This window comes from Lithobates pipiens, unplaced genomic scaffold (assembly GCF_037356315.1).
Source record: "Lithobates pipiens isolate NorthernLeopardFrog02 unplaced genomic scaffold, aLitPip1_a1.2 Scaffold_23, whole genome shotgun sequence".
NCBI classification, from domain to species: Eukaryota; Metazoa; Chordata; class Amphibia; order Anura; family Ranidae; genus Lithobates; species Lithobates pipiens.
The window spans coordinates 231,102,085-231,122,857 of NW_027507785.1; the positions used below are offsets into that span (position 1 = coordinate 231,102,085).

The following is a 20,773-nucleotide window of genomic DNA, read 5'->3' on the forward strand; positions in this document are numbered from 1 at the left end:
TAAGGGCGCGACAAAGTGCTTGTTGGAGCACTTGTCACAGCTGTGCTTGATACCCTGAAGATTCAGGAGCCAGCGGATCCCTCTGCTGATGTAGCGGTCCCCTTTGGGTCCCGCATGCCAGCACGTTCACCTAAGGTGTTCCCGTATCTGACTTATTTTGACAAGTTAATTTACAAGGAATGGGGTCACCTGCAATGGACCTTTTCGTTCCCAAAATCCAGGGCGGTGCGTTACCCCTTTGAGGAAAGCCTTCTTAAGAAGTGGTCGGCTTCTCCGGTCGTGGATCCCCCTGTATCCAGGTTAAATGCAGTAACTACGATCTCGGTAGAGGAGACTCCTGCATTTGAGTCACGGGGTGGTTGTACCAGTTCCTTGTGAAACTGCAGAGGTTCAGAATAGAATCGGTTTGCTCAATTCGCTGCACTCCATCAAGGGGACTCCCTGACGTCCTTAGACATCCAGGATGCGTAACTGCACGTACCCATATGCCTTCGGCATCCAACGTTTCTGTGATTTGCAGTTGGGGAAGCCCACTACCAGTTTGTGGCTCTTCCTTTTGGTCTGGCATCAGCCCCCCGAGTCTGTACCAAGATATTCGCTCCAGTTTTGGCGTTGCTGTGGCAACGTGGGATCGCGATCATGGGATACCTAGACTATTTCCTCCTGAGGGCATCTTCTGCCTCAGATTTAGAGGAGGGTGTGGCAATCACCATGCAGACCCTGCAAGAATTTGGGTGGCTGTTGAACCTAAAGAAGTCGGTGATTGTACCGACCCAGTGTCTGGAGTACTTGGGCTTGCTGCTGGACTCCAGGGAAGTGAGAGTTTTTCTCCCTTTGGACAAACTGCATACTCTCAGATCCGCGGTAAAACTGCTGATGAACCGCAAGTGGTCGTCGCTCTGCTTCTGAATGAGAGTCTTGGGACTCGTGGTAGCCTCCTTCGGGGCAGTACCATATGCCTAGTTCCACACCAGAGTCCTGCAGAAGGAGATTTTTACAAAATGGGACAAATCTCAGTTGTCCCTGGATCAGCAGATCCAGGTGAGCCAGTTAGAGATTCACTGATCTGGTGGCTTAGGTCCCCGGTGATTCTGTCTGCGAAGTCGTTCCTACCCCTGAAGTGGACATTGGTCACAACGGACGCTAGCCTATCCAGCTGGGGTGGAGTAATGGGGGTTCAGTGAGCTCAGGGCCTCTGGTAGGCTAAAGAATCCAAGTTGCCGATCAATCTGCTCGAGCCAAGAGTGATCAGGCTGTGCCTCTCCACATGGTCGATGAGACTTCCGTGGCATCCGATCAGGATCCAGTCAGACAACGCCACGGCTGTGGCATACGTCAATCACCAAGGGGGAACAAGAAGCTCAACCGCCGCACGGGAGGTCGCTCACATACTTCGGTGGGCAGACCGACACGTACTGGCCCTGTCGGCCATTTACATCCCGGGATGGGAGAACTGGCAGGCGGACTATCTGAGTCACCAGATGCTGGACCCAGGAGAATGGGCGTTGCACCCGGAGGTGTTCAGGCTACTGTGCCTGGGGTGAGGCACACCAGATGTGGATCTTCTGGCCTCCCGTCTCAATCGGAAGGTGCAGAGACTCGTGTCCAAGACAAGAGATCCGTGGGCAGATGCGCTGGTGGCTGCGTGGGATCAGTACCAGCTGATCTACGCCTTTCCTCCACTGAAATTGTTGCCACGTCTGCTCCGCAGAGTGGATGTCGAGGGGATCCCAGTGATTCTGTTCGCCCCAGATTGGCCTCAACGTCCTTGGTAAGCAGACCTGGTGCGCCTGGTGGCGGACGCTCCATGGCGATTGCCGTTATGAGAGGACCGTCTGTCTCAAGGTCCGATTCGCCATCCTGCTGTACCATCGCTGGCTTTAACGACATGGCTATTGAGAGCCAGGTGTTGAGGAATCGGGGTCTGTCGGACTCGGTGATCCCAACTATGTTGAGGGTGCGTAAATCTTCTTCTCGGAAGATATATCATCGTACCTGGAAGGCTTACATCTCCATGTGTGAGGAGAAAGGATGGCATCCGCGCTCCTTTTCTATATACAGGATCCTGCTGTTTCTTCAGCAAGGAGTAGACCAGAAATTGGCGTTAAGCACCATTAAGGGGTAAATATCGGCCTTGGCTGTCTTCTTTCAGCGACCCCTGGCATCTCATTAGTGAGTACCTTTGTTCAGGGGGTGCGACATGTAGTCCCTCCGGTGCGTCCACTATTACCCCCGTGGGATTTGAACCTGGTGTTATTGGCGATTCAAAATTCGCCGTTTGAAAATATCAAGGAGATTCCCCTGTTGACTCTTTCCCAGAAAGTGCTCTTTCTAGTGGTCATCACATCAGCCAGGAGGGTTTCTGGCGGCATTGTCCTGCAAGTCAGCTTATCTGGTTATCCACAAGGATAAGGTGGTGTTGCGTCTGCAACCATCTTTTCTGCCAAAAGTGATCTCGGCTTTTCATATCAATGAGGACATTGTGTTACCATCTCTGTGTCCTAAGCCGAAACAACCTAAGTAAGTGGCCCTTCACGCTCTGGACATGGTTCGGGCTTTTAAGGTGTATTTATCTACCACTGCTCCCTTTCGGAAGTCAGACTCACTGTTTGTTTTGGTGGCTGGTCCAAAGAAAGGCATGGCGGTCTCGTCTGCCACCATTTCCAGGTGGATCAGACAGATTGTAGTGCAAGCCTACACCTTGAAGGAGCAGGTGCGCCCTTTCAGGTCATGGCCCACTCCACAAGGGCAATCGGAACTTTTTGGGCCTTCCGACACCAAGCGTCTGTTACTCAAGTTCGTAAAGCGGCGACCTGGTCGTCTGTCCACGCGTTTACCAAGTTCTACAAGGTAGATGTCGGTGCATTAGCTGATGCCTGTTTTGGCCGCAAAGTTTGGCAGGTGGCCATATAGTTGCAATTGAATATGCAATATATATTTTCTTTTTCCTGTTTTTTCGATTAAAAACGCAGTACCGTTAAGTTAATGTGCTGTTGCATTACAGTCCGCAGTTTTTGGTGCATTTTGTGGGTAGTCACTCCTGTTGAGGGTACCCTGGTTTTGTGGTGGATTTCTCCATGCACTGTTGGTAACGTTTCACTAGTTCCCACTTGCCATGGTGGATGAAGTTTTTATGCGGTTTTCCCACCCCTCATTTGGCACTGCTTGGGATTGGCCCAATGGCTAAGAGAGGAACTGTCGGTTGGTGAATATAAGAGAAAATATGATTTTTTTGTACTCACCGTAAAATCCTTTTCCCTGTAATTCACTGACCGACACAGCACCCACCCCTCCTTTTTCTCTTTACGTTCTACTGCTTGTTGACGTACTGATGACTGCATGGCAGGCTGGAGGGTTGTTGCCCAAGGGACCCGGAGTTCTGAGTGTTAAATTAACAAGTATTTCCTAGTATTCTCCTAGTGGTGGGCATAACAACCCAATGGCTGAGAGGAGCTGTGTCAGTCGGTGAATTAGAGAGAAAAGGATTTTACGGTGAGTACAAAAAAAAATAATCCTATTGTATGTGTGTGTATGTATATACAGTGGTGTGAAAAGGTGTTTGCCCCCTTCCTCATTTCCTGTTCCTTTGCATGTTTGTCACACTTAAGTGTTTCGGAACATCAAACCAATTTAAACAATAGTCAAGGACAACACAAGTAAACACAAAATGCAATTTGTAAATTAAGGTGTTTAATATTAAAGGTGAAAAAAAATCCAAACCATCATGGCCCTGTGTGAAAAAGTGATTGCCCCCTTGTTAAAACATACTATAACTGTGGTTGTCCACACCTGAGTTCAATTTCTCTAGCCACACCCAGGCCTGATTATTGCCACACCTGTTCACAATCAAGGCATCACTTAAATAGGAGCTGCTTGACACAGTAAGGTCCACCAGAAGATCCTTAAAAGCTACACATCATGCCGAGACCCAAAGAAATTCAGGAACAATTGAGAAAGAAAGTAATTGAGATCTATCAGTCTGGAAAGGGTTATAAAGCCATTTCCAAAGCTTTGGGAATCCAGCGAACCACAGTGAGAGCCATTATCCACAAATGGCGAAGACATGGAACAGTGGTGAACCTTCCCAGGAGTGGCCGGCCGCCCAAAATTACCCCAAGAGCACAGCGACGACTCATCCAAGAGGTCACAAAAGACCCCACAACAACGTCCAAGGAACTGCAGGCCTCACTTGCCTCAGTTAAGGTCAGCGTTCATGCCTCCACCATCAGGAAAAGACTGGGCAAAAATGGCCTGCATGGCAGAGTTCCAAGGAGAAAACCACTGCTGAGCAAAAAACATCAAAGCTCGTCTCAATTTCTCCACAACACATCTTGATGATCCCCAAGACTTTTGGGACAACATTCTGTGGACCGATGAGACAAAAGTGGAACGCTTTGGAAGGTGTGTGTCCAAGTATATCTGGCGTAGAAGGAACACTGCATTTCATAAAAAGAACATTATACCAACAGTAAAATATGGTGGTGGTAGTGTGGTGGTCTGGGGCTGTTTTGCTGCTTCAGGACCTGGAAGACTTGCCGTGATAAAAGGAACTATGAATTCTGCTGTCTACCAAGAGATCCTGAAGGAGAATGTCCGACCATCTGTTCGTGTACTCAAGCTGAAACGAACTTGGGTTCTGCAGCAGGACAATGATCCTAAACACACCAGCAAGTCCACCACCGAATGGCTGAAGAAAAACAAAATGAAGACTTTGGAGTGGCCTAGCCAAAGTCCTGACCTGAATCCTATTGAGATGTTGTGGTATGACCTTTAAAAAGGCTGTTCATGCTCGAAAACCCTCTAATGTAACTGAATTAGGACAATTCTGCAAAGATGAGTGGGCCAAAATTCCTCCAGGACGCTGTAAAAGCCTCATTGCACGTTATCGCAAACGCTTGGTTGCAGTTGTTGCTGCTAAGGGTGGCCCAACCAGTTATTAGGTTTAGGGGGCAATCGCTTTTTCACACAGGGCCATGATGGTTTGGATTTTTTTTCACCTTTAATAATAAACACCTTCATTTACAAATTGCATTTTGTGTTAACTTGTGTTGTCCTTGACTATTGTTTAAATTGGTTTGATGTTCCGAAAAGTGTGACAAACATGCAAAGGAACAGGAAATGAGGAAGGGGGCAAACACTTTTTCACACCACTGTATGTGTGTGTGTGTGTATATATATATATATATATATATAGCCTTGTGAAAGTATTCGGCCCCCTTGAATTTTTCAACCTTTTGCCACATTTCAGGCTTCAAACATAAAGATATAAAATTTAAATTTTTTGTGAGGATTCACCAACAAGTGGGACACAATTGTGAAGTGGAACGAAATCTATTGGATTTTTGAAACTTTTTTTAACTAATAAAAAAAATGAAAAGTGGGGCGTTCAAAATTATTCGGCCCCCTTGCGTTAATACTTTGTAGAGCCACCTTTTGCTGCGATTACAGCTGCAAGTCGCTTGGGGTATATGTCTATCAGTTTTGCACATCGAGAGACTGAAATTCTTGCCCATTCTTCCTTGCAAAACAGCTCGAGCTCAGTGAGGTTGGATGGAGAGCATTTGTGAACAGCAGTTTTCAGCTCTTTCCACAGATTCTCGATTGGATTCAGGTCTGGTCTTTGACTTGGCCATTCTAACACCTGGATACATTTGTGAACCATTCCTTTGTAGATTTTGCTGTATGTTTGGGATCATTGTCTTGTTGGAAGATAAATCTCCATCCCAGTTTCAGGTCTTTTGCCGACTCCAACAGTTTTCATTCAGAATGGTCCTGTGTTTGGCTGCATCCATCTTCCCCTCAATTTTAACCATCTTCCCTGTCCCTGCTGAAGAAAAGCAGGCCTAAACCATGATGCTGCCACCACCATGTTTGACAATGGGGATGGTGTGTTGAGGGTGATGAGCTGTGTTGCTTTTACGCCAAACATATCGTTTTGCATTGTGGGTAAAAAGTTCTATTTTGGTTTCATCTGACCAGAGCACCTTCTTCCACATGTTTAGTGTGTCTCCCAGGGGGCTTGGGCCAAACTTTAGACGAGACTTTTTATGGATATCTTTGAGAAATGGCTTTCTTCTTGCCACTCTTCCATAAAGGCCAGATTTGTGCAGTGTACGACTGATTGTTGTCCTATGGACAGACTCTCCCACCTCAGCTGTAGTTCTCTGCAGTTCATCCAGAGTGATCATGGGCCTCTTGGCTGCATCTCTGATCAGTCTTCTCCTCCTTGTCTGAGCTGAAAGTTTAGAGGGACGACCAGGTCTTGGTAGATTTGCAGTTGTCTGATACTCCTTCCATTTGAAAATGATCAGTTGCACAGTGCTCCTTGGCATGTTTAAAGCTTGGGAAATCTTTTTGTATCCAAATCCAGGTTTAAACTTCTCCACAACAGTATTGCGGACCTGCCTGGTGTGTTCCTTGGTCTTCATGATGCTCTCTGCGCTTTCAACAGAACCCTGAGACTATCACAGAGCAGGTGCATTTATACAGAGACTTGATTACACACAGGTGGATTCCATTTGTTGCCATCAGTCATTTAGGACAACATTGGATCATTCAGAGATCCTTGCTGAACTTCTGGAGTGAGTTTGCTGCACTGAAAGTAAAAGGGGCCGAATAATTTTGCACACACCACTTTTCAGTTTATTTGCTAAAGTTTAAATTATCCAATAGATTTCGTTCCACTTCACAATTGTGTCCCCACTTGTTGGTGATTCTTCACAAAAAATTAAAATTTTATATCTTTATGTTTGAAGCCTGAAATGTGGCAAAAGGTTGAAAAGTTCAAGGGGGCCGAATACTTTCGCAAGGCACTGTATGTATGTATGTATGTATGTATGTATATATGTATGTATGTATGTATATATAATGTGTGTGTGTGTGTGTGTGTATATATGTATATATATATATATATATATATATATATATATATTCATTTTTTCCATATTTTTTTTTTCCCCCTGTACGGCTACCCAAACCTCTAAGCTACCACGTGCCTGAGATTTGTGCATTTTTTGTTTATCGTGACCTACATCTGGTTTAGTCTTTTGCTGTGGCTGTTCCTCGTTTCCCAATCTCATGCTATCCATGTGAATGAATGTAGGCTTGTACTTGCCTTTTGACCCTGTGGGACCAACTGAAAAGTCCATCGGGGCACAGTGCATTGCAGTGCTTTTAGAAAAGCAGCTTCTGTAAATTTAGCTATTATGTTGGTATTGCATGACAATGTTCACCAAGTTTTTCCTGTTGCTTAGTAAGTGTCTTAATTCTTTCTGCTTGAAGCATCAAAAAGCGCCTCACGTTTTTACATTGTACGATTTTCTCGAATCATTTGGACATAGTCTGATTGCACTTTGCTGCACTTTATATTGTGTTCTTGCTCTGAAGTAAACTACATTGCCTCATCTTTTACACAGAAATATATGAAGGGAAGCTAAGTGCATGAAGCTAGATTAATATATGTACAGCCCTTTGCACTGATAAGCAAATGCTAAAAAAACAAGTAAAAGCAATCACTTCAGGAAGCAGCTGTTTGCTTATGTGGTTATCTGAATTTCTGCAGCATAAATGTTTGCTAAACAATATAGCAAACAGTTCTGCAGCAGTATTGATGAACTGGCCAGTGTGTAAGCTGATGTAGACGAAGGTAGAAATGAGTCGGTTCAGCCTCGGAGCCTGCAGGACATGTTAAATCTAAACTCCCAGATAGGCAAATATTGTCTAAATACAGGAGTCGCGTGTATTCATAAATCATGGTTTGTTTTTTATTTTTATTTCCTGATCTGTGCAGTAATCTAGCATGTAACTTGGCCTCAGTGTAGGAGTTTCCTATAAAAAAAGACCACTTACTGCTGATCTCTCCTTGTGGAGATGGTGACTGGTCTCCTTCCCCCCCCCCTCCTGTAGTTTATCTGAATGCAGCCTGTAGTGGGTGGGATTCTGCTGACCCCCTCTCACATCTCTGCTTTCTGCAGAAGCCATTTGAATCAAAGTGATGATGTCACTGCTACTTTGCAATTTGGCATTACTTGTTTTGTTACTTTAACAAAGAACGTTGCCAAAATGTATATGCAACTTTTGTTACCACACTAGCCAAATAAGGCTAGGGTTATAGGCAAAGCTTTTATACATGTTGTTGTAGCCTTATATGAAACCTTATTTTGTTCCCTATTTTCTTGATATCTCCATTTTCAGACTGTATTCTCTAATCCAACCACTGGGTGGCAGTGTTCTATTGACTATTTCCAATTGTCCCCAGAAGTAGATGCTTGTGTATATGCTGTATTAGTCCTGTCAGTTACATTTCACATCCAAACTCCAATTAACTTGCTGGCAGTTTACTATTTTGAGGGTTGTTTAAAGCTATACAAATATGAAAATGGTGAATATAAATACCGACATACATTAGTGACTCCATGGTGGATAACAGCTGTTACGAAGCTTATGGCACTGGGTTAGCATGCTATAACCTTGCTTGATGCTTCTTTTCTCCTCTATTCATTGTATAAATGGAACTATCTATATTTTGAGTCAGTAGGAAGATTTTAGTCTCCTTTTTTTTTTTTTTTTTTTTTCATAATTGACAATTTTTATTAGGTTTCAATGCGTACAATACAATTGTTTAAAACAAAGTTGTAGGAAGAAAAAAAAAAATGAAAAGGCAATAGTAGCAACAAACGGCTCTGAAGAAGGCATTGTGGTCTACATATAACAGGATTAACATAAAGTCCACAGGTACAATTAATCAAGGCACTCCTCTATAAAGCAAGACCGAACACGGACGATCACAATACAAGCCCTTCTGTCAGAAAAATTAACAGCAGATCTCGTAAATTAGAATTGCTTTGTCCGTTTTTCCAGAGAGGAGAAAGAAAGGGGAAAAAAAGGGGGGGCGGGGGAAAGAAAAGGGTATAAGAGTCCCAATCATTAGGGCATGTCGCTCCTGGACTCCAAGTGCTAACAGTGTGCAGGGACGAGGGGAAGGGGTCTTATGGACTCGTGGGGGATCCATTCGTTGGTGCATTGTCTCCCATGTCGCTGTATATCTGTCCACTCGATCCATTAGTCTAGCCGACATGGACTCTCTAACCTCCATGTCCTTGATTCTGGTGTAATCATCAGATGGGGGGTTTTGTTTCCAATGGAGGGCTACTAAACATCTAGCTGCCATTAATATTTGTGTGGCCAGCTTTTTGGCTAGTCTGGAGAGTATAGGGGGAGGGGAGGCCCAGTAAAAAGAACTGGGGGGGGGGGGGAGGGATATTTACCTCAAACAGCCAGTGGAGCAGATTCTGGACCACACGCCAATAGGGCTGGATGGATGGGCAACTCCAGTAGATGTGGTATAGCGTGCCCCGTTCCTGGAGACATCTCCAGGGCTTTTATTCTCTCAAGCATTGCCTTCTGTGCTTTTTTGTGCAAGGTAGAATTTTGAAATGTGGGCTGATCAGTACATATACAGTGATCAGAACTCAACTGAGAGATGTGTAACCGCTTGACATCTCCGGAAGATTTACCCCCCTTTCTGACCAGGCCATTTGTTGCGATAGGTCACTGCATTACTTTAACTGACAATTGCATAACACTGTACCCAAATAAAATGTATGTACACGCACACACACTGGATGAGCTTTCTTTTGGTGGTATTTGATAACCTCCTGTTTTTTATTTTTTGCGCTATAAACAAAGAACAGCCGACAATATTTTTTAGTTTCTGTTCAAAAACTCATCCAGTAAAAAAAGTAAGAAAAAAAAATCTAATATCCATCAATTCAGGCCAGTATGTATTCTGCTACATATTTTTGGAAAATAAACTCTCTGACACTGGCTGGGAAGAGGTTAACAGAGGCGGTCAAAGGGTTAACGGTGTGCCTAGCTAATGTTTCAGTGTGGTGGGGGAGATTTTTACTAGTGGAAGGCATGGATCAGTTTCTGCTTTACAGGAACACAGGATCCATGTCTTTTGTACTGACACAGGCAATCGGCCTTGTTTATATAGGCAGACTGCCATTCTGTCAGTGTACCCAATGATCAGCAGGTGCAAGCGAACATTGGGTCCTCAGGACACTCTGAACAGCTCCCCACTATGTAAAATCACAGCAGGAGCGAGCCGACGGTGACACGCACTTGCACCCAATACCTGAAAGTGCGCATATATAGTAATAGTGTGTGTGTTTGATCCTGCGCAGCGTGGCCACCCCGTAGCAGTACGGTAAATCTGATATGGGGCAAGTGGGTAATCGGTAACAAGTTCATGTACCAACTCCGTATTTCAGGGCACACGTGTAAGGCCTTGGGTGCACAGGGCGTTTGCTTTTCATCTCTGGTTACTCCTGGCAAAAAAGATAAAGCAGCACGATTTAAACCCAGTATGCATGAGGCCTATAATATAAAAGTTTGTCCAGCAATGAAAGTTAAGCAATGGAAATAGGATAAGTCAGGATTCCATGCTTGATAGAAAAAATAAGTTGCCTTACAGTGAGTACTTATGACTGTTTGCAGGATTCACTGGGTGAAGAATTGGAAGTATAGGTGAAATGTACATGTGTTTAGAAAAAAACAAACAAAAACCTATTCATATTTGCAGGAGTTTCCCTACAAATACCATTCCCATCTCCATTCTGGTTGTTTGTGATCAGGATTTTGTGTTTTTAAAGTGTGTTGGTATTGTGTTGGTTATTATCTTGGGCGGTGTATTTGTATTTTGGTAGTTGGCTTGTTATGTGAATCTGTTATTTATTGTTCTATGTTGTATTTTAATTGTACGGATGTTTTATTTATAGTGTAGTTTTAATTTTATGTGGTGTTAATGGCTGTAGTTGGTAATTTTGTTGTGTTTTTGAATCTTGTTGAGTCTATTGTTGTGATCTTGTGTTGTCTTTAAGTCTGTCTGTGTTGTAGCAATTTTCCTTTGGGATTAAAGTATTCTGTAGCTCAGTGTACCAGGATCATTTTAATATGTGGGCAAACTAATCATTAACGCCACTGTACTGCAAAACTGTTATTTTTACTTGGTTGTCTGTGTTTAATTCTTCTTTCAGATTTTTTACACCTTATCGCTTTTGTCTCTCGTTTGTTTGTTTGTTTTTTTTCCCTTCACAACAGAACCAGATAAACAGCAACCACCTGAGAAGAGCAGAGCAAGAGGTCAAAAGCTTACAAGCGAAGGTGCAATATCTGTCCACACAAAACAAGACTCTGCAAGCTCAGCTGACTGATGCAAAACGCAAGCAAGCAGAGATTGAGTGCAAGGTAAAATGATTGTCCGGTTTATGATTGTGGTATTTCTGGATCCAGGAGCTCCATAATATGATGCATACATGCAAGTTTACTATGTGTATCAATTTAAACCAGACTTTATTTTATTTTTTTATTTTTTTTTCCTCTCTTCTTTTGAGTCAGACACCTCCATGTTATCTGATCTATTCTGATTATACATAAAGCGCTAATGAACATTCAGAGTAAAGATGTGTGCGCAAAGAAATTAGTGCGGATCTACGTTTTGCTTCTCCTCGTTCTTCATCTGTGTTTTTGCATACGCCTCATCGCCTGTCAAATGCTTTCTGAAGAGTAATCAGAGTGTGCATTGCTCTTCAAAGAGGAAAGCTAATATAAACTAGGCCTTATGGTGACATAGAAATAAAAACCTGGCCAAGGTTTTAACACTTAACCACTATCCAAATCATTGCAAAAAGTTTTGTCTTTAGTTATACTCTAAACATCGCTGATGGCCAGTGTCAGATGGCCAATGCCTAGACTTATGACATGCACAGCTCTTTCTCAAGAGTTTGTCAGGTGGGGAGGAAGGATGAGTCATAAGAGGGCCATTGGGAGCTGCAGAACTGGAGGTGTAAATCCAGGAAGATAACAGGCAGCAGCTTCAGTTAAAATGATTGCAGCCAGACTGAGTGGAGGGAGTTTTCCTTAGTATATATAAAATATTCATTTTGTGGTTGGAGGGAAGCTTCAGAATGGCAAAGATATTTTTAATACAAATTATGCGATCAAACTGCAGGTCGAAATCACTGACAGTTCAGCATGGACAAGCTGAGATTCGAACCATGTGTGGGAGAGTTGATTGTACTAACGTTGATCGATCAACTTTGCTATAACCAGCCTCTCAGATTTTTTTCATATGATTATTGCCAGCAACAATCACTGTGTGTTCTCCCGGCAGGGATGTTTTCCCATTCCCCAGAACACAATAACCCATTGGGAGAAATTTCCCATTAACACTGAATGTTGAAAAGGTAATCACGCGATTTTCTTTCCTGCAAACTGTTTGCAGGAAAGAAATCAATGGCTGGCTTAGGAGTTGATGGGTTATGTATTGTTTGTCTTGTGTAACTTTTAAGAGAAGTTAACTAGAGACCCCCTCCCTAACTTTCACTGTGTGCATGAAAGGATGTCAAGCAGGGACCGTGAAAGTTGCATGTGACTAATAAAAATTTGAATTTGCATGCTGAGATTTTCAGTAAGGTCTCAGAGGGGAGTAAGATTATTTTTGGAGGAAGGGCAAAATGAACATAGACACACAGTATTTTAAGTAGAACTATGAACTAGGCAAAAAAAGTACTATGCAGCAGCACCATCCAAGTTTTTATTTTTGTTTTCAGCTCACAAATTTACATCAAGAGCTGGCGCAATAGGCTGTGTGTGTGTGTGGATAGATAGATAGATAGAGATTAACATACTCAGAGAATAGGTGCAGGAACTCTCCTTCCCCAGCCAACTTCCTGCCCCCATCCACGCTGTTCCCCAAGGAGAGACGTAAATCAGCACAAAGTACCGCACTCAAGAGCGAATAACATAGAGGGCTCTGGAGTGCATACTGTGCAGTGCTGAGGTGTGTGTTTCACACAAGGCACAGAAACAAATCGGCACAAGTGATATTTACATATTCTTTCCCAAGGTAACCATCTATTCCACACCTCTGTGCCTCCCATTCACAGCTCACCTCTGTACCCCTGTCCACAGCTCACCTCTACACAACCCTCATTCACATCTCGCCTCCTTTTCCCCTTGTCCGCAGCTCGCCTCTTCTTCTCCTTTGTCCACAGCTTGCCTCTTCTTCTCCTTGTCCACAGCTTGCCTCTTCTTCTCCTTGTCCACAGCTTGCCTCTTCTTCTCCTTGTCCACAGCTTGCCTCTTCTTCTCCTTGTCCACAGCTTGCCTCCTCTTCTCCTTGTCCACAGCTTGCCTCCTCTTCTCCTTGTCCACAGCTTGCCTCCTCTTCTCCTTGTCCACAGCTTGCCTCCTCTTCTCCTTGTCCACAGCTTGCCTCCTCTTCTTCTCCTTGTCCACAGCTTGCCTCTTCTTCTTCTTCTCCTTGTCCACAGCTTGCCTCTTCTTCTTCTTCTCCTTGTCCACAGCTTGCCTCTTCTTCTTCTTCTCCTTGTCCACAGCTTGCCTCTTCTTCTTCTTCTCCTTGTCCACAGCTTGCCTCTTCTTCTTCTTCTCCTTTTCCACAGCTTGCCTCTTCTTCTTCTTCTCCTTGTCCACAGCTTGCCTCTTCTTCTTCTTCTCCTTGTCCACAGCTTGCCTCTTCTTCTTCTTCTTCTCCTTGTCCACAGCTTGCCTCTTCTTCTTCTTCTTCTCCTTGTCCACAGCTTGCCTCTTCTTCTTCTTCTTCTTCTCCTTGTCCACAGCTTGCCTCTTCTTCTTCTTCTTCTTCTTCTCCTTGTCCACAGCTTGCCTCTTCTTCTTCTTCTTCTTCTTCTCCTTGTCCACAGCTTGCCTCTTCTTCTTCTTCTTCTCCTTCTCCTTGTCCACAGCTTGCCTCTTCTTCTTCTTCTTCTCCTTGTCCACAGCTTGCCTCTTCTTCTTCTTCTTCTCCTTGTCCACGATCACCTTGGCACCCCCACAACTATCCTTTGTATGCCCTGTCAACAGTTAAATCCCCCCTTTACAGCTCTCGTCTCTTCAAAAATCCCCCCCAACTTCACAAATTCACCTCCTCATTTTTCCACAGCTCTCATCTCTTTTAGCACCCCCCCCCCCACTCCTTCCCGTTCTCACAGCTCTTACCTTTTTACAAATCTCCCCACTACCCCATCTGTTCTCTGCAAACACCCCCCCCCCCTTTCCTCCACTGCCCTCTCTCACCTTTTCAAAAGAGCCTCACAGGGGAGCAGCTGGCAAATGTGTGCTATATGTGCGGCGTATCGTAACTTGCCACAGAGCCAAGAGCACAGAGCTGAAGAGTGGCGAGCTGGAACGCTTCACTCGGCTACACATGTCGGACAGGTGGGGGTGGGGACAGGAACAGCTTTTGCGGGGTTGGGACTGGGGGCATCCACCAACATATGCCTTACCTGCACATGGCCTGGGTGCCTGACAATAGCTCACAGAAGCCAGTAGAGGAAGTGAGTAGTTCAAAAACTTTCTCTACTGCCTTCTAGCCTTAGCATCAAGTTGGAGAGGATTGGGCTAGTTCCGGCTGAAAAAAAAAGCAGTGCGTGTATATAATATATTATAAAATATATGTGTACCCTCTCCCTCTCTACTCAATCTTTCTCCCCAATCCCTGTGATCATCTGCTAAGTCTTCTACAGCATGCCATGATTGTGTAGTGCAAACATGCTTTTCACACACCTATAACACACACATTAATATGCTTTTGTTTTCCTACCACCCTGTCTAACTACACCCAGCAAATGTTAACCCACAAATCCGTGGCAGCAAAAGTCACACTTTCTCTCTCTGATATCCCAATGCATATTTACATAGTCTGTTTGAAAAGACACCAGGTCATCTGCTATACCCACAGTTGATCCAGAGGAAAGAGAAAAAAAACAAAGCATGATCCAATTTGCTCCAACAGGGGAAAAAATCCTTATTGCTCCACCAAGAGGCAATATTCCCTGGATCAACTTTACCTATACATATTAGAATCCAGTTCTATTATGTGCATTTAGGAAAGAATACATAAATGGGGAAAAAAGGTTAATTGATCTGCTTATTACAGCCACATCCCTTGTAATTGTAGAAGACCAAAAATACCCCCTACTAGAAATGGGACTTTATAGGCTCAAAAAGTGTACAAACATGACATTTTTGTAAAGTCCAATATTAAGTATCAAAAAATGTATCTAAAAAGTTTTCTTGTGCAACTTAAATATACATTCATGGCAAAGATGGGTTAATACATAGTACCAAAATATAGACAGACAGACTGTCATATAGATATATTTTTTGCATAAATCGAGCCGACGCATTTCAGAGTCCTTAAAACTCCTTCCTCAGGGAAAGTTTAGCAATTCTTGTAAATGTGATCTATAAAACAAAACCTATATTAGAGCATATATCAATGTTTGTGTGCTTATAGTATTCTACAAGAGCCAGATTGAGAAATGGTGCACTCATGCACTCTCCATGAGCAAATAACACAAACCGGTTATGTATCAAACCCAGTAGAAAAGTAATAGAAACCAGTCCAGCAAGATCGGCAAAGGCAAGGTGTGAGATAGATGGCCTCCTCAAAACTGTGGGGTATCTCAAACTGACATACACTGGGATCACATGGCATTAGTAGACAGAGACACATGTCTAGTCGGCTAGCAAACGTAATGGGGTAGTGATGTCAAACAGAACATAAGGAGAGGAAAAGAAAAAAAACTATTTTTAAAATTGTAATAAACCTAAAGTTTTATGCTTTAACTACTTCAATACTAGAAACTTTCACCCTCTTCCGGCCCAGGCAACTTTTCAGCACTGTCACACTTTGACATTTGCGCGGTCATGCAATGCTGTACCCAAGTAATTTTACTTTTTTTTTTTTAGGGTGGGGCTGGAAGGGAACGGATTGGCATCACTAGTGGGCATCGCTGATGGGGCTCCACTAATCACTGCACTGATTATCAGGGCAAATCCCCCTTGTCAGGAGAGATGCTTCTTTGCCGTATTTGTATTAAGCTTCCACACACGTTAGTCTGATTAAACAATCTCCCTTTTGTGGTCATATTGTGAAGTATATGGTGACCGTTTTCAGCAGGTGGTCTGACGACAAACTAGCAATATTTTGAACGTCTAGAAAGCCACGGTGGCTATGCACTCATAACACTTGTATTTATAGCACACAATATTTTGGGGCGGCAATGTAAAATATAAATCTGCACTTTTAAGATCTCCCATATAATGCAGCTTTCTGCTTATGTGTTGGCGTTTGCCAAACTCCTTCCCTTTTTTTTTCCGACTGGTTGTTTTTCATCAGCGGTAGCTAAAGTTGTAAAGAGGTAAAGAGTTTTTTTGCTTTCTCTGCCTATCTGCAACACTATGACCTTGCCTTGCACTTAATTTCACTTAGGAAATTATATTGCTGATACCATGAGTAATTGACTAGAAATGCAACTTTTTTTCCTTGTCTCAGAAATACAATTAACTTGATAAGCTAACGAAAGTATCAACTCTATGATATGAAATCTGCATGATCTTTCTTGATAGCGCAGTTCTTTTGATGTATGGTTAAGTTTCATTGTCTTGCCAAGGTCAGGAATCGGTATTGAAATTCTTTTTGGGTTGTAGAGTCAAACCAAGATCTTTTGTCAACATTGGTAAGCTAGAAATAATGAAAGCAAAACTATGAAAGTGGAAAGGCAGATATGATTCATTGCTGGGTGTTAATTTAGTTGACTGTAACAAGACATCACTTATCTTTGAGGTGGAAAATTTTACAGTCATACTGAATAGACTCTGCTGATAACTGCAGTTGCAAAAAAAAAATAGAAGTTCTAGTTTAAGCTGCACATTAAAGTTCTTGCATGTTCTAAAGATGCCTTTTTTTTCTTAAGTGTTCTGCATCTTGTTGATTTCTTCTTTCTACCGACTGAGTCATTTCCAGATTTGATAAGATCTGTTTATACTTTTAGAAAAGCTTATGTGACCAGCTGATATTGGCCATATAGTCTGAGTGTTTTATGTCACTGGATGACATTTATTCTGCAACTAAAATGTGACAAAACGGTTATTCTTTAACCACTTGCCTGCTGGGAACATGTACCCCCTTCCTAACCAGGCCAATTTATTTTCTTACATCGGGGGACACAGAGCCATAGTAGTTACTATGTGGGTTATATGGACCACTGATAGGTGATGGACACTGGCACGCCCCTAAGGCAAGACGTGTAATCCCTATATAACCCCTCCCACTACTGGGCATCCTCAGTTTTTTTCCGCCAGTGTCTAAGGTGTTCATCACGAGTAAAGACGTGCTGTGCTGAGCTCCACTGGAAGCAATCCTTGCTGGGGCTAGCCATGCTGACCGGATCCGTTCTGATGTTTTTTTCACGGGCTAAATGAATAGTACCCGAGCCTTGTGTCCGAAGAAGCAGGGTTTTGCTTGCGAACGCTTCTCTTTTGAGAGTTGGGCCCTGGGATCCAGTACCTTTTTGGTAGTAAGGCCATAAAGTTTTTACTAGCAGAGCGCGGTCGCAAGTCCAGGGTTGTGGGTAACCCGAGGTTCTCTTTTCCTGAGGGTTTCCTAAAAGGTCTCGGAGCCCACCGGGAAGGGTGAAGATTGGGTCTTCATCTCTGATAAAACCCTGCTGCGAGGGTAAGGTAAGGGAGATTTTCTCAGGAATTTCTCCTTCTATGTATAAGGTTGTCATGCCTATGTGTCACCACTGGGGGCTGCATTGAGCACTCACCGTCCTGATGCTTGAAACCACACACAAGCCTTCAATCTCCTCTCCTCCAGCCGCAACAGAACCTTTGGTAAGAAGGGGGGGTCTGCTTCTCTTCCTCTGCCCCCAAAATAGTTTTTTCCCCTTCGGGGGATAAGATGCCTAACTAGTTTCCTTTAAAAAAAAGACAGGCCGCGACTGCTCAGTGGAGGATTTAACCCCCTCCTCCATTTCCACAGGACGCCACTCACACAGGAAAGCACTTTCCTTTTGGAAGGAAAGGGGAGGGGGCCTCAGACGCCGATTTTAGCACTGTGTATGGGAAAGCTGCTGCTGGCTGTGGAGGGACAGAGCAGGAGGATGGCTTGTTCAGGTTAGTGAACACAGGCTTTTTCCCTTTGACACATTATACTTTCCAGGCTAGGATTAATAGCAGCTAAGGGTGCTGAGCTATAGCCTAGCAATGTACATTCTTTTGCATAGTGCCTCTGCTTTATGCTTCAGGCTATGAATGGTAATGGGACCAGGAACTTCTCTAACAAGGGTCAATGTTTTTTTCACTATAAACTGAATCCATTTCCAAAAGAATGTCATTCTCCTCTGAGAGGGATACGGCTAGTCAGATTGAGCCGTCAGGGAAAACTGTTGCATAAAACACTTCAGTCCCTGTATATAACATGCAAAAGGTTTTTCACTATTACCATTTGTAAATTGGAAAGAAGATTAATGCTACGATGTTTCTTCATAGTGGGACAAAACATAGCAGATTCCCATCTAGTCCTCAGGACCCTCTTGTTGAGGTGCAGGAGGCTGGGGATCAGGTCGATCTTCCTAAATATTTGGAAGATACTTATTTATACTCGTCAAAGGATCCTAATATGGAAGGAGTAGCATCACAAGACAGGTTGCTTGTGAACTCCCTTACTCAACCTTTTTTTGCTGCCTGCAACACAGGCTCTTGAGGTACCTACCTCTAATTGGGTTCATTAGAACCTCCCCCATCTGGGGATGTTTTTTTCTATTCATGCATGGCTAAAAAAGCTTATGTATTCTGAATGGGAACATACGGGTAAACAATATCCTCCCAAGTAATTCTCCACACTTTATCTATGAAAGGGGATTTCTATGAAGAAAATGGGGGGTCCTGCAATTGATGCTGCAATCACCTCAGTGAGCAGAGTCTCACATGTCCAGTGGATAATGCACTGATGTTGAAGGATCCAACAAATTAAAAGTTGGAACTTCTTTTTAAAGACAATGTCTTTTGCAAGTTCAGTAGCGCAGGCGATTTTTGCTGCAATTGGTGTATCTCAGTCCATTAAGGAACAGCTTGTGGAGATACCTGAAATTCTGCCTGATCAGCAGGCCCGGCAATGGGCTGGTGTATCTGTCTCACAGTAGATGCTATGAAAGACTATCATTTAAGCCTTATGCTTGGACTAGTGCATTCTCGCAGAGTTCTGTGGCTGAAATATTGATCAGCAGAAGCACCGTGTAAAAAGCTCTTAGACAGTTTGTTTCCCCTTGGGGTACGGGAAAGCTCTCTTTTACCAGTAAAGAAGAGGTTCAAACATTTCTCCTTTTTTATCGTGCTGCCTCTCCTATGCCAGAAAGGACAAGAAGTGCGCCGAACCTAAGTGCAGTATATGAGAAGTACCATTTAATATGATAAAAACACACAGCCAATTGGCTACTCAGGAAATTACATAGTAGGCGTATCAATATAGTGGAGGGGAAATGAATCAGTCACTTCTGTACGGAGGAGCGAAGATGGTGGATTGCTGAAAAGATCACTAGAGATCTTTTTGTTTTTATTTTTATATATTTTATTTCCCTCGATTTCCCCCCCCCCCCCCCCCAGTTCTTACGGTGATTGATTCTTGCACCATCTTATTACTATTTCTTGGATCTCCTATGCCAGAGGCATCTGCCTCTAGGCAGTCTCGACGGCCTTAACCGTCAGGTTCAAGGGAAGGTCCCCAAGGGCAGCACCAGGGTCAGAAGAGAGCCCACAAAGCAGAATGCTAAAGCCTTCTCATGAAGGGGCACCCCCACTTGTTCGGATGAGGGGAAAGGTCCTGCGATTCTCAAGACCTGGCAGGAACAATGTCAAAACAGATGGATTTCTGGAATTTTTGTTTCTCCGGGTTACGGCTAGAGTTCCGAGAGTTTGTCTCCTCGTATTTTCTATGGGAAAATGTTCCCAAGGATCCAGAGAAAAATAAGTCTCTTTCTGGCCTCTGGATCAGCTGTTATCCCACTCGGTGATATCGGAGGTTCCCTTAGTGGAACAGGCGGTTTGGCTCAAACCTTTTAAGGTTCCAGAACCAAACAGAAATGTAAGACCCATTCTAGATCTCGAAGATCTGAATCGGCACTTAAACATCCGATCGGTTGTGTCCATCCTGCAAGGAGGGGAGTTTTTTGGTTTTATTCGATATCAAAAATGCATATCTCCATGTGCCAAATTTTACCGTTCACCAGAAATTTCTGCGTTTTGAAATATAAAATTATCTTTTGTTGTGGCCCTACCATTCGGTTTAGCCATGGCACCACTAGTGTTCTGAAAGATTCTGGCACCTCCTTTAGCCAGATTAAGGTCTCAAGGCATACCGATCCTAGCCTATTTAGAAGATCTGCTCTTAATAGATCATTCAGTCTCGGGTCTAAAACCAGAAGTCTGATCACAGCCGTAACTACCTGAAATCTTTGGGTTGGATACTCAACCTAGGAAGATTCTCCTTAAAACCATCAAGGAGATTACAGTACTGGGGGGAGGGGGGGGGGGGGGGGCTGGTTATAGATACCAGTTGCATTGTAGGACTAATTCCACTTATCAAAACAAAGTAAAATTTCCTTACATTCGGCTGTGTGAGATTTTTAGGGGAATTGGTGGCCTCCTCCTAGACCGAGTCTTTCACGCAGTTTTTACTAAAAAAACTGCTTCAAAACACCATCCTGTCGGTCTGGAATAAAAAGATTCAGGCAGTGTTTGTTTACAATACACTTGGCTCCCGACATAAGTCAGAGCCTAAATTGGTGGTTGTTATCCAGAAAAAGGGAAAATCTTTATCCTGGAAGGTGTAAACAGATGCCTGCCTTTTAAGCTGGGGAGCAGCCCTGGAAAAGATTCTGTCCAGGGGAGATGGTCCAGG

The 20,773-nt window shown here is 43.6% G+C and overlaps 1 protein-coding gene across 2 annotated transcripts in view; it reads left to right on the top strand.

The window, feature by feature from the left end:
* Window positions 1-20,773, top strand: part of EVI5 (ecotropic viral integration site 5) — a 212,970-nt gene that overhangs the window by 85,478 nt on the left and 106,719 nt on the right. For both annotated transcript variants that reach the window (XM_077452914.1, XM_077452915.1), the window contains one exon: window positions 11,104-11,250. In XM_077452914.1, coding sequence (XP_077309040.1) covers window positions 11,104-11,250 — 147 coding nt within the window. The remainder of the gene's footprint in view (window positions 1-11,103; window positions 11,251-20,773) is intronic.